A 13,982-nucleotide genomic window follows, 5' to 3' on the forward strand; every position below is an offset into this window, starting at 1 on the left:
AAATTAAATACTGAAGAGATTTTTGGGCGATAATGACACTATCCAGCGGTACACAAATATGGGTAAAATGTCTATTTAAGTATATTTTAGCATGAAAATTTAATTACACACGTTTCGACATTTCTATAGAGGGAAGATATTACAATTTCTGTAAGGCAGCCTTCTCTTGATTTTATTTTGAAAAAACCAATCAATGTTTTTCCGGTGATAGTTTAGCTAACTCTACTAGCTCGGTCCTCCTCTTAAATCTCAGCCCACCCATTGGTTAAAACGTGAACCATCTTTGACGTTATGGGGAGAATGTGTTGCTTTTGGAGCAAAAAGTTGGAGGCTTATGTTTAAAACTTCCAATCTAGAAGATAGACGTGTTTTTCAGTTCGTATGCGTGCAAAGACGGTGTCGTAAACGCCCAGAGAGAAGATATTTTCGCCATGCAAATGTGTTTTGGAAACATTGGCTCGTTGGATGTCGAAAAAGCTGCTAATGTTTAACGGTTGCTCTTCCTACACTGTCTGGAGTTATGATAGAGAAAGAAGTAACAGTTGAGTGCGGCACTGATGTGTTGGTTAGTTTTGGAGAGTCACTGCATATTTACACAGGGCTGTTAACAGTGTCTACTGTATGTGGAGGGTTATCGGGAATATTAGCCGCTGCTCTTCTATATGTGTTCTGCCTGAAACCTTTGCTTTTGACCAGGCAGGTAAGCATAGAAAATACCGTTTCTATTATTCAACGTTTTTCCAGTGCATTAGTTACTATTAAGATACCGATGTTGTCATGCATCACTCTTGTCTAGGGTTATATTGCACGGCGGCTGCTTGAACCTGACGATGGAGATCTGGAAAACATTCAAAGAGACTGTGTCAGCAACAGCAGAAAGGAGGTTCCAAGTGTTACCGATAATGAAAAAGTAAGACAAGAATTGCTTTTCACAGGTTGACGCTCTGAAAATTGCAGTTTCCATAGAGTAAATGACCTGTAAACTCAACCCAACAGATACTTTATCCAGGGCTGCTGTACAAACTATTAATTCTTTTTACTCACTGTCCAGGAGAAGAAGCAGCCACCCATAAACAGTGATGTTGCTGCATTTGCATCCAGAGCAAAGGTGGTTTATCCTATCAACCAAAAATATAGAGTAAGTCATCATATACAAGGCTTTGGGTTGGGAATTGTCCTGAAAACTGCCAAACATGCCAGTGCAATTACACTCTAATTGTCCATGCTTTTTCTGCCAGCCACTTGCAGATGGAGCTTCCAATCCATCCCTACATGAGCACTCCAAGCTTCCAGCCATGCCTAACGAGGAGTTGTCCTCCTCCACGGATGGAGAGTCTCTGAGCCAAGAGCAGGAGAATGACGACAGCAGTCAGTTTATCTCCTCCACACTTGTCCCCAAGAGCCTTCAGAACCAGAGCTTCACCAGGGTCTCTCACTACCCTCACACACTGACACAACCAAGGTATCACAGTTGTCATTGGATGTTAAGACAAAATAAAACATCTTAAACTGACATCAAGTGTTCAGCAATATCATCAGTTTTGATTTAACTCCTGTAGTGCCAAATTTAACCCCTTTTCCAAGTTTGTATAATTCTAAAGGGTCCTTAGTTAAAATAACACTTGGGAAAGTGTTAGTAACTCTCTTATAGAGTTAATATTCAACTCTCAGTGTTATTCTTTTACACATTAAAGTTTTTTTTTTTTTACACAATATTGTGTTATTTCCTTTAACTTTGGGAGTAAATATGAGGTATTTATTACTTTAGTAATTGATACTGAGTAATGCTTTTTTCATACTTCATAAACATTACCACAATAAATTGAATGCCGGTGGCAAAGTAAGATGCCTAGTGACAAACATGATGCAAGGAGATGGATTAAAAATTAGAATTTGCGCTGAGTTGCTTAGATCAAACATCTCTACAGACTTGGATTAACACTGAATGGATTAACACTGTCAATTAACTCCAACACTGTAGGTCATTTCACTCAGAATGGAGTGAAAATTACACTTTGGGAGTTAAAATCAACTCTGAAATGTTTAACATTGAGAATTCAGCACTCAAGTTTTTGCTGTGATATGCAGAAAACCAGAGATCATCTATAGTCTCATTATTCTTTTTGTCTCTGCAGTTTTGAAGGTAGGATCAGCCTTTACTGTTTGGCCCTGCAGGATATACAGCAATATTGCTCCCAGCTTCAGGAAGAAAAATATCAAGTGAGGTTTTGCCATTTTTCTCTATTGCTGCAGTAAAATGTTTATCTTTGTAGGTTGTAAATCGTGTTAAGTTTGAATGGTTGTTTTATTCTTCCTTATATACCTTTTCTTGCTTTAGGTATACCTTCGGATGGTGAAAGTAATATTCAGCCACCGTTTTCCAAAAGACAAAAATGATGCAGACTTCTCCAAGAAAATTGTTCAAATGCAAGAAAAGGTAGTTGGAACTCTATGATTGACAAGCAGCTTTTTGTACTCGTGTTTTTTGGGGCTGATACATTGATCTACACAAGTTATGTCTCTTTTGGACTTTGCAGCATTTTACAGTGTTACAATCTGGATTCTATATAGTCTGTTTTTGACTTTTTAAAATTTCACTAACAAACAAATTTATGTTATATCTTTGGTGCACAAATTGATCTAAATATAATATTTCTCTGAAAGGGTTCATATTTTTAACTTTGGGCTGTCTAAGTTAATGCATTGATTAATAAAGGTCCATTATCCATTGGAGCATAATTTTTCAAAATCCTGATTAACTGCATGCTTTATTGTCCCTTTCAATACTCTTTTTTAAGCCACTGCAATGACTCCCTGCAGCCACAATGATGCACAATAAGTCTCTTAATGTAACAACTCACTTAAGAAAACTCACAGACAGCTTAGTGGACAAGTCAAAAGTCATCTATACTTTGAGTTATCAAAAAGGCCCCTTTTAAACATCCCCGAATTCCTTTTCATTCCATGACAAGTTCCTTTTCTGTAGTTAAGTTAATGTCATATTCTCAGTCTACCCAAAGTTTCTTATTTTCTTTCTAAGTAAAAGCAGCTCTGTATCCAAACAAGAGGCCTTTATTTAAGACAAAAAATGAAACAAAAACAGTTTTTGATCCAACTAAGTGGAGTTTCAAAGATTAATAGAGATTTACTAAAATAATTCCCAGATAAATTGACAAATTTTAGTTGTTTGATAGCCCTATTTCAGTTTTTAAGCCATTTCAAATAACATGTAATACCCCCTTGTCCCTTCAGCAGGATTATAGAAAATTTTGCATTAATCAGTGACATAAAACACAAAAAATACACTGATTTTTGCAGTTTAATGATGACAACATGTGGAAAAAAAATACCCATTTATGTCATTGTACAAAGATAAAACATATTTTTCAGCTCTTAACTGACTCTAGACAGAAACACTAATGATAAATTATAAATCATAAGAAATTATATCATTTGTTTCAGGAACTGAATGATCTGATGAAACAGTTGCTGGCAGGTCACACTGCCAATGAGAAAAATGATGATGCTCCCTGTACTTTGGAAGAAATCGAGAGATCTCAAAAAGATCTAGTTGAGCACGGCCTTCAAGTGGTAACAGCCAAGAGATGAATATTTTTTCAACAGTAATTCCATTACCAGTTATATTTGATCCACTTTATTTACACTTTAGGTTTTAAAAGGATAACTGATGTCCATGCTTCATTACAGTCTAGACATTTCAGTAAACAGGTGGAAGACTTGTGCCAGCAGCTGCTGAAGAAAACCAGCATTTTCTCTCAGGATGAATCCCAGGAGGTGATTCATTCTCTTATCCAGACCCTCTTGTTTGTAGAGAACCACCTGATGAATGCTCAACAAGCTGAGCTAAAGGTAAAGCTACACTGCTTATTGTTGGAACAGTAACTTTTGCTTGTATTTCTTCAGACACCATGCGAGGAACCAGGAAAACATGGACTTTTCTATTCTTTTCCATTTCTCTCAGAGAATCCAGCAGAAGCTGTTGTGGTGGGAGGAGCTGACAGGGCTCCTTCAGTCCCAACCTGCTTTGCTGAAGCGGGAGATGTCTCTGAGGCAGGGCTTGATAGCAACAACATTAGAGCAGCTGACGAGTGATGACATCCTGACCTTTAGCCAAATGGAAAAAATACTATCAGAGATACAGTCAGCACTGACTGATGGCCTCCAGCAGTGTTCTGAGGGTAAGATGCTTAATGTAAATTGTTCCTGTTTCCTGAGAGTAGGCTTACTACAAGCAGGTTATGGCAGAGGACAGCAGTCAGAGAATTGTTGGCCTTTGTTGCAAGCTTTTGTATGCTGGAATGGAGCCTAATGAAACAGTTATGCAGATACTACTCAAATGTGTGAATGTTTCCAATAGCAAGTGGTAATAGATGATGTCTAGCCTACTTATGAGATTTAAATGATGTGCTCTCTCAAAATAGACCATTTTCTGGGAATCATCTCCATCACTCAAATAAGGCCAGGTTCTTTGAGGACAGCACAGACACTGCTCATCAGAAACATGCAAAGAAACGTGCAAAATCTTTGCACTAAATGTTATTCATTGCTGCTGATTTCACTATATACTGAAAAGTATGCTAGTATGAACGCATCCTAGAGCTTGAGTTTTTGTTACCTTTTTATGGAATTTGCCTTCCTGACTTAGGCAATATTTAAGCCTTCATGCACCTACAAAGGGATTCTTTCAAAATATTAGCATTTTATCCCATGTTGAACATCATTATTACAAAAAAACAGAACATGACAGTATATTCTAGGAATGCATCAAAAATCACATATTTATAAGTAATTAAACAGTAAATTCCATATTTATTTGAAATAAACAGTGAAATTATTTAAAATGCTATTCCAGAGTGCAAGAGGAAGACAAAGGAGTTGGTGAATGACAAGTGCAGCAGACTGGAGTCCAAGAGGAAAAAGCTTTTGAGGAGCCAGGCCAAAGAGAGGAGTCGAGCCCCAGAACTGAAAGAGAATCACACTGACCTGCAGCTAGTCACTAAGGTCAGAAAATGCTATTTAGAGCAGAGATTATTGATGCATGGGAATGGTTTTGTACTGGGGAAATAAGCACGAGGCTTTTTTAGCCCATAACATCTTTGTTAGATTTATTAGAAGTGTTCATAAGTGCAGAGGTGGAGACAGTACTATTGGACTCAAGTAAAGGAACAGTTACTCTGGTTGAAATTAACTTAAGTCTATTAGTGTACTCAAGTAAAGTAGTTCATTTCAGACCCTGCATAAGTTTTGGGAAAAGGTAAAGAAGAAGACTAATAAATACCCATGTTAATCTGCTGATGTCTCACCTTTCCTCCAGGTGCACCAAGAGATGCTGATGAAACACAGGCATCAGGTTTGTGACTTGGAGCTGCAGCAGGACGACAGGATGACCGAAGCCCTCTGTGAACATTGGAAGGTAGAGAACTTAATAACACAACTGAATCTAGCACTTTCGTGATTGTATTTTCCTTATTCTTGTGTTTGTCCTTGTCCTTTCAGAAGCTCCGTACCTCCTGGTCAAAGAGGCTGGGGGAGCTAGTTAAGGACATTTTTCTCACGTCTGTCCCTGCTCAGTCAGAGCTCTCACTTGAGCGCTGTATAGAGCTGTGGTCGGATCTGGAGGAGGAGCTGGATGCACAGTTGGAGCAAGAAGAGTGCGCTACCAAGATGCAACTGGAGGACATGAAGACTCAGCTGGATAAAGATGGACAGGTAGGTACCATTTTGAGGATGGCAATATATGAACATAGAACAGATAAGGGCAACGGCATCACAGTATTATCCTTGAAATGTTAAAGTAAATATAACAAAAGAGTAGACACTGGTTACATACACAGAACATATTAACACACTGGACCCACAGACATAGATAAACGTTTCTGTGTTTATGGCAACCACATTATTTGTAGTGTTCCTCTCCTTTCTAAGCTGCAGTGTCAAAGTATTCTCTTCTCTGTGTAGAATTTGTAATGCTTACCTCGCCACAAAAAGATCCGTGGAAGCAGATTGATTTTTCCAGACTTAAAGCCGCGTTTCTTCTGAAGTGACTACAGTCTCTTTTTCCATAGGTGTGGAATGAGGAGATGTCTCTGGTTCAGGCCTGTCTCAGACATCTGAGTGAACAGCAGATGAAGATCATACGAGACATGTTAGCAAGACAGAGCTACACACTCAACAGGTGAGCAAGGGTGACCCATGTCAAAAAGGTATTCCTGGCCTTTGAAGTATGTTATAGAATACCTAAATCTGCATTAACCCTTTCATTTATAAACTTGTATGATATGCCATAGTATGCAATTAGCTGCTCTATGGTAACGTGCTACAGTTACAGGGACGCTTCTATTTACCACCAAAACAGATTTGAAATAAACAATCAAGATTTGACTTAAGTTTAGACGTTCAGCTTTAACTTATGGAGTCTTACAGAACTATGGCGTTTGGTATTTGGGAACTAAAGCCATTTTACTCAGAGCACCTTCATTATTAGTAGCTCAGAATTATTTGGACAATTAACTATCTCACAGTTTCATGGCCATGCATGCTCTGTGCTTTTGTTTCTTCAAGATGATGAAGCAAGATATAAGAAGTAGCAAGATGAATTCTTAAGTGAGGTGAAGCAAGGTCTCATTTGTAAAACAGTGCATAAAATTCAGACTAAAGGTGTATGTACATCTAAACCCCAGAAATGGCATGTGGCAGAAATAGATTTATAAAACTGTGACCATGCACATCTTCACGCAGTTCTCTTTTTATAAATCCTGATCCATCTGGAAATGTGCACATGTAGATTTGCCTCCTGCTCCACCTTTTACACACCTACATTCAACCTTAAACAGTCAATGCAAAGGGCCTCATGAATGAAAATGCATAAAAATGAGCTGGCAGAACAAAGGTTTTCCGCAGTGAACCACAATGAAAACTGGAAGGAAGTCAAGGGAAACTTTCTGACACCAAAACTCAGGGGATTGGGCATGAAAGGACTGTTAGACAACAAGCACTGATACAGGAAAGGTCACAAATATAGATAATTAAATGACTTAAAACTGCAGTTTTTATTTGTTGTTGGGACCCAGGCTAATTTATCCACATAGTGTCAGAGCTCTCCTCTACTAGGGTATAATTAAACAGAGTTTGGATTGATGACTAGAGTATATTAATAAAGGAATGTATGATCGATGTACAAAGGCGTTTATTTATTAACTTTTTAAGTCCTGGGGAGTTCAGCCTGAACTGTGACTGATTATGAGAATATTTTATGGTTATATGAGCGCTGTCCTGACTTCTTTCATTCATTTTGCTCAGTTATATAATTAAATAATGTAAGTGATAAAGATGTGCTCTGTAACAAAAGGACAGAAACGAATCCATGTGAAGCAGACACAGTCTCCATCTGTGGGTCTTACAGCAAAGTGAAATTAATTTAAACTAAAATTCACACTCTGTGATAATAAGGAAAATATTGTATATTTTATAAGTATTGGCGCAATGATCCGCAGTTTTTTTTTCTTGCTTCTTGGTATTTGGAGTTCTAAATCACATGATGACACTAAGGCTGAATCCCATTTCTCCCCTTAACCCTCAATCTTAACCCTCAGTCTCAAAATGCGCGATCCCGCAAAGTGCGTGGGCGGTCCCAATACTCCCGAGAGTTGAGCCTAAGGGGTGAGATTGAGGGCATTATCTCCCTCAGTTTTGAGCTGTTTCTGGATCTCCCTTGGTTTTAAGGGTTATCACTCAAAGAAAGATGGCGGTGAATGTGGGGAAGAAATCAAGCCTTAAATGTAATTTTCTGTGTTAATAGAGGTCTAAAAATTACGAAAACCACTCCAATATCTTAGCTTAATGATATTTTATGGATTATTTGCCTTTTTGTAGCGTAACATTTACTTTTATATTTATGATCATAAGCTGGTAACTGTGCCGTCGTGGGCCTACGAGGGTGTCTGGAATTTCAATGCCCTGTGTCCGGCGTAACCTCAAGCCGGACGCTTATTTGTCCTCCTTTGGAGAATGTAACACAGCATATTGTCCATTGCTCTCTTTCTCTGCACAACAGTTCAGTGTTTGTACATTAAATATGATCCTGGTAATGTATATACAGCATTGACCAAACATAAACTTTACCTGGCCGTCCCACATTAGTTATATATTTTTGGAAATTGGTGCCATCCGTGATCAATAAAGTGCGTGCGTCCACTCGCTCTCCCTCTCCCTCTCTTTCTCCTTATACTTGCCGCACAGAAACTTTCATCACGTCTGTCAAGTAAATTCACCCGTTATTCTGCGACCTCTCTTGTCAAACATCAACTTCTATCATTGTTCAGTTTGTGAATTTATGATAAAACTCTGTGAAGTTAATGCACTGGTTCTGATCAGGAATTAATTAACATTGTCAAACTTCCTCGCGCAGATCAGCTATTTTAAAAATCATATTGCAGGTGAAAATGAATAAAAAAAATGTTCAAAGGCTTTCTATTTCTCATTATTGTAGTAATATATACTTGAGTTATTTTAAGATACTTTTGAGCATTGCTCAGTGAGTATGTTTGGGCAATAGTGGGGGGCCTCATATCAGAGTCTGCTTGGGGCCTTTGTCCAGGGGCGGTCCTAGGTCAAATTGTTCTTCAATGAGTAAAGTATCTCAGAATCACTGTATCATGATACCATCAGTATCATGGACAAAATTGTATAGTAGTGGGGAATACACTAGAGTCCTATTTGTTTTGATTATTCTTGCTTCACTAAGGGTTGCAAAGTGTCCTCCTTTTTGGTGCTGTGGAAATGGCCACCCTAGTTACAACTGGTGTTTGGCGTTCGCTAATGGCCATGTTATACGATGACTTTCAGTTGAACATGTCCGCGGTTGTAGTGTTTATACATGTTATTTGTGTGAATATTAACATGTTCTCGTTCTTCCTCTTCTTCCTTTGAATCGACAGACTACAACCGTTTTGGCACATTCCTGTCCTCTTCAGTCTGTAATCGTAACTGCTATTAAGGGGTGTCCCATTTCTAAGTCATGAGATGGCCCTTACACTTGGTTTGAGGGGCGAGTTAAGACTGAGGGTTGAGCTTGCGGGGTAAGATTGAGGGTAAAGGGGAGAAACGGGATTGGGCCTAAGATTTGGCCACTTACCATCAGGACGAATAAAGGATTTTTTTTCCTTTTTGCCAAGGTACTTCAAATGAAATAAGCCTTGCGCTAAATAAAAATATGGTCAAAACTTCATAATTAATATTCTACATTTGACCTTTTTTTTTAACCATTTTAAATAATGGAATAAACTAGATAAACAATAGGCACCTCAATCATCAACTATACAAGTAACAACACACAGAAGATTAAAGATAAGAAATGTAAAAAAGAAAATATTTTCCACCACACATCAAACATCTTGCTCAACCTCTTTTTTTCTATATCTCTACCACCAAATGATGCAATTTTATCTTTATTTTCAGCCAAGTAGCAAGCTTGATAGAGAAGAAACACGAGCACCTGTTGGTAGCAGTGCAGAGGTACTTTGTGGTCAGACACTTCGGTCTGCACATGCTGAAAGAGATGAGGCTCTCAAAACTGAAAGCACTCTCTCAGACTGATTTCAGAGCTGAGCTAATGGAAGACCCCAACAAAACCCAGAGCTGCATTGATTCAATTATCAAGGTAGGATTAATGTTCTCAAATATTAATATATTCTTTAAAGCACTTCAGAACAAAGGAAATAGAGATGGTGTCCAGCTGAAGTTGACAGTTGATTGATGTTTTTCTCTACTAACCACAGACTAGTAGTGCCAGCCTAGCAGAGAGACATTTGGGTCCAGAGAGTCAGCTGGTGGGCCATAGTTTCCATCAGGAATTTCTCTCTGAACTAGAAACAGGGACAGAGCTTCTTCAGAGCCACGCGCAGCTGGTGCTGGGCAACACTCTCAGCCATGCCATTCAACAGAAGATAGAGACTTCTCACACTGAGTTAGAGAGCACTCAGAAACTTGACAATGGACTGAAGGTAGGTTTGCGTTGCTGCTCTGTAAAGATCATTGTATGAATCAAGAATAAGATAACACTCCAAGTATATCTGCTAACTCCATTGCCCTTTTTGTTTTTTTTATTAGCACCACCTGATAGAAGCAGCCTCAGAAAGTGTGTATATAACCAAAGATTCTCTCACTGCACTCGTCCAAAGCTATTATTCCCACCTACAGGACATTATCAAACAATTACAAGAGGATCTGCCAAATTTAATCAAAGGTGAACTGAAAAACACAACATGCATGCATATGCACACATCAAATCTATCCCCAACTTTATTCCAGATGTGATTACCCCTTACCTGGACAATATGTGTGCATCAGCTATATGAGATATGGGCATTACAGTTTTACTATTTTTTTTTTTTTTTTAAATAACAATGACAGTAACACTCTACATGGCCTACTGTACAATAACAATGACTGGGGGTGACTGGTGTGCAGGAATGATAAAAGCCAATTATATATGATATAGCTGTCCATTATATACTTAGGATTTGATGTTAAAATGGTTCAGATAAGAGTTAAATATGACCCTTGTTCAAATGAAAGAAGCAAAGCATTACACAACTTTATGCTACCTTTACGGTTTGTTTTTAGTAAGACATGAAAATGTAAATAAACAGAAGTTAAATTACAAGGCATTTGTTAGACTTGGTGCACTGTGCATTTTCAAGTTATTAAATCATAAATAATTTAGTTTAGGTGGCCTTTTCATGGTGGCTCAGAGGTTAGTGCTGTTGCCTCACAGTAAAAAGTTCTCCCCAGGGTATTCTGGCTTTCTCCCACGGACCAAAGACATGCTTGTTAGATGGTGACTCTAAATTGCCTGTAGGTGTGAGCAAGAGCATGGCAGCTTGTTTGTCTCTGTACATCAAGTCTGTGATTGACTGGTGACTAGTAAAGGACATACTCTGCCTCTTGTCTTACGGCAGCTGGTATTGGCTCCAATCCCACGACCCTGTGCAGGATAAGCTGACGCAGATGCCGTTTTTTTTCTACATTGTATTACATTTTAAGGAAATGGGTTGTACCTAATAATCTGTAAAGGATCCTATACTGACTTTATGTATTAGCCTAAAAACACACTTACAAAAGCCTTAGAGAACCTACCCTACAGGTAGCCTTACAAAAACACTTTCCCTATCCAACTCCACAGCAGATGCAGTTTTAAGAGAATGATTTGATTACAAAAAGTAATATCACTTTATTTAAATTTTGTAACCCTTTCTTTCAGAGGAGAATGAGAAAGAAGAGAGCAGCAGTCAGCTGAGTAAAGCCTTGCTAAGGGAGCTAGTGAACTGGGGCAGGAAACCCACCTCTGCTGAGTTCCAGCAGAGGTAAGAATATACTACACTCTTGTGCACATTTTTTTGCACTTCACGTCTGCCATTCTTAAAATAATTCCGGTCATTTCCTTGTTTTTTGTGCTTCAGGGTTGAACACCAAAAAAGGAAGGTTTTGGAGCTATGTGAGCAGGAACAGGAAAAGATCTATGAGGAACTGAGGCATAAGAGAGTAATCCAGGATCAGACTATGGAGAGGATCAAAGCACAGCTGATGGTTAATGTGTTTCATGACTTCTTTTCTTACCCTCCAGACAACAGGTCTATTTTTTGTTTTTTAATCTTGTTTGGTTATATTCTGTTAACACTATAATGTTGTTTTACATCAGGAGACTGAAGAAAACTTTATAACTGAGCTTGCAGCATTGGCTCGGATTACACTACATAGTCCAGATTCAGAAGCCAGCGATGATGAGAACAACACTGGTAAATACCTCTACCTGAGAAATATTAGACATAAACCCTCCTCTATATTGGTCCTTCATGATGCTGTATTTCAACAGGCACTGAGCAGAGCACTACCATAATGGACCTGCTTTCCCGGAACCCAGCTTTGGACCCAGCCTTAAATCCTTCACTGACTCCAACATATATAGCTCCAGTGGTGAAATCAAAACCAAAGAAAAGAGCACAAGAATCTCATCACAACTGATACCTAAACAATATACATCCATGTATTATATATCCTCCTTCTTCCTATGATAATGGGCAATTTCCATTTTCTTTCTAAAATTGGGACTTATCTCACTGTCTTAGTTTTCCATTAATAGCAAGTTAAAATCAGTTGGTTTCCTGAGAATGCAACTTTCTTTCTTTTCATCCCTAAATAAATTTAAGTTAACCGAGAGGGGACCATACATCTCTGACGGCCACTCCCACAGACTGTTCATCTGAAATGGCGTATATCTCAGAAAGGAAGTGCCATAATTTGGCGGTACAATGACATTTCCCCTTTAAGATTTATTTTTTAAGTTTCACTTTATAATTAAACAATTTCAGGAAGTTACATTCATGAAATAATCACATTGAAAACATTACAGAGTAAGAAACATTTCATTCATAAAATAGAAGGAAAGAATCAGGTCTAACCTGGTTTTCAGTTATGTACAGACCTGTTATAGAAGAAGTTAAACCATGGCTTGGTTTAGCTTTGTCAGCTTTGGCTAAAGTTAAAGCTAGGTTAGCTACTTAATTGACGTTACTACATAAGCCATCGTAGCTTAGTTAGTTTTAGCAATGTGAGCATTAGCAAATGTGGCTAAAGCTTAAGTAGCTATGTAGATAACTTATCTACATATCTTACATAGCTGCTTTGTCAGCTTAGGTTTAGCTAATTAGCTACGATAGCAATGTAGCTCTGTAACATATATTACAGAGTAATATGTAGTATTTGAAATAATCAAGTAGTATGTAGTATTATCAAATGTAGCTAAAAGCTTACATAGCTGCTTTGTGAGCATAGTTTTAGCTACATTAGCTATGTAGCACAATCACCTTTGTAGCTCTGCTAGCTTTGTAGCTTTCAAAGCTAGCAGAGCTATGTAAGCTACACTTGTTGTGTTAGAATATTTGACTTGAGGACAAGCTTTTTTCCTGTAAGCGGACTGCTTACTCAGATAGCATTTATTTCTGTTCTGAGATACACTGTGTCTTAGATGGACAGTCTGTGAGAGTGGCTGTCAGAGATGACAGCTATATTCTTGGCTCAATAATAATTTTCTGGTAAGCAAGCAATAAGCTAGTCACTGTGATAGGCCAGACAAATTAATGATTTAAGTTCAGTCTTTTTCTCTGCTTGTTTTGTGCTTTTATGACTCTAGGGATATGATATAAATAAGTTAGGGTCTTAAGGAAAATGACAAATTAATCCACGGAAAGACAGTATATAAAGTTATGAATGCTTGTCCACCCTGGGCTACTGTACTTAATGCAATAGTAAAACATTACTGTTGCTATGCACTGTAAGTAAGTAAAGTAGAGTGGGCTTAATTTTATTAAGCAACAATTATACTGCCCTCATTTGTATGTACTGGTCTAACCTGTATCCTATGTTTTGTGCTCTAAATGTGTTCTTGAAGTTGGTCACTGCAAAGTGTCAAGTTATTTTTCTCTCAAATCTCTTTGTATTTCATGAACCATTAAATATGCATCTTTGATGATGATAAAGTCTTGTGAAAGCTTCACTGAACTTTTAAACTTTATCAAAAGGTGTACAGAAGCCTCACGGCTAGTAATTCAGTTCTATATGTACACTCGCATAGCTTTTCATACTGCTGCTCATTCACTGCATTGATTTCTGAGCACACGGGATGATGGATGTGCTGCTTTGTAGGTTGTCAGGTGTATTCGAGATGTCCATTGTGATTGTAGCAGAGTGCTACTACTCAGCGATGAAAGCTTTGCCTTTCTCCTGCTCTAATGGGGTTTTAAGTACAAGCCTTTATGGATAATAATGCAGAGTAATGGTGAAAAGTCTGGGAGGGTTGCAGTCTGGCAGACAGCTCCATGTGTAGGTAGCAGTTTGAACAGGCAATTTGCCCTCGACCTCATGGTTTACTGTCAGTTAGGAGCTTTAAGGGTGTCAATTAGCAA

General features: G+C 38.2%; 1 protein-coding gene across 2 annotated transcripts; it reads left to right on the forward strand.

Annotated features, from left to right (window-relative positions):
- Positions 1 to 310: 310 nt before the first annotated feature.
- On the forward strand, positions 311 to 13,512 carry LOC121528764 (ellis-van Creveld syndrome protein). Of its 2 annotated transcripts, none has more exons than XM_041816348.1 (20): positions 311 to 700; positions 797 to 910; positions 1,052 to 1,138; positions 1,239 to 1,462; positions 2,136 to 2,220; positions 2,339 to 2,437; positions 3,463 to 3,591; positions 3,709 to 3,870; positions 3,983 to 4,199; positions 4,874 to 5,022; positions 5,336 to 5,434; positions 5,518 to 5,730; positions 6,087 to 6,196; positions 9,478 to 9,679; positions 9,798 to 10,022; positions 10,129 to 10,264; positions 11,282 to 11,384; positions 11,481 to 11,613; positions 11,720 to 11,816; positions 11,894 to 13,512. In XM_041816348.1, the coding sequence occupies exons 1-20, from the start codon at positions 521 to 523 to the stop codon at positions 12,040 to 12,042; spliced, it is 2,913 nt and encodes a 970-aa protein (XP_041672282.1). In that variant the 5' UTR covers positions 311 to 520; the 3' UTR covers positions 12,043 to 13,512. The 2 variants fall into 2 exon arrangements, with proteins under 2 accessions (XP_041672282.1, XP_041672290.1); XM_041816356.1 differs by having other exon boundaries at positions 11,481 to 11,607.
- Positions 13,513 to 13,982: the final 470 nt, after the last annotated feature.

This window comes from Cheilinus undulatus, linkage group 3, assembly GCF_018320785.1.
Source record: "Cheilinus undulatus linkage group 3, ASM1832078v1, whole genome shotgun sequence".
Classification (NCBI taxonomy): Eukaryota; Metazoa; Chordata; class Actinopteri; order Labriformes; family Labridae; genus Cheilinus; species Cheilinus undulatus.

Bases quoted from the DNA above. Each gene is read 5' to 3' on its own strand.
- LOC121528764 (XM_041816348.1), top strand. From the start codon at position 521: ATGATAGAGAAAGAAGTAACAGTTGAGTGCGGCACTGATGTGTTGGTT. The intron at 5,435-5,517 runs GTAGAGAACTTA...TTGTCCTTTCAG, and splicing joins CCCTCTGTGAACATTGGAAG to AAGCTCCGTACCTCCTGGTC. The intron at 11,817-11,893 runs GTAAATACCTCT...GTATTTCAACAG, and splicing joins CGATGATGAGAACAACACTG to GCACTGAGCAGAGCACTACC.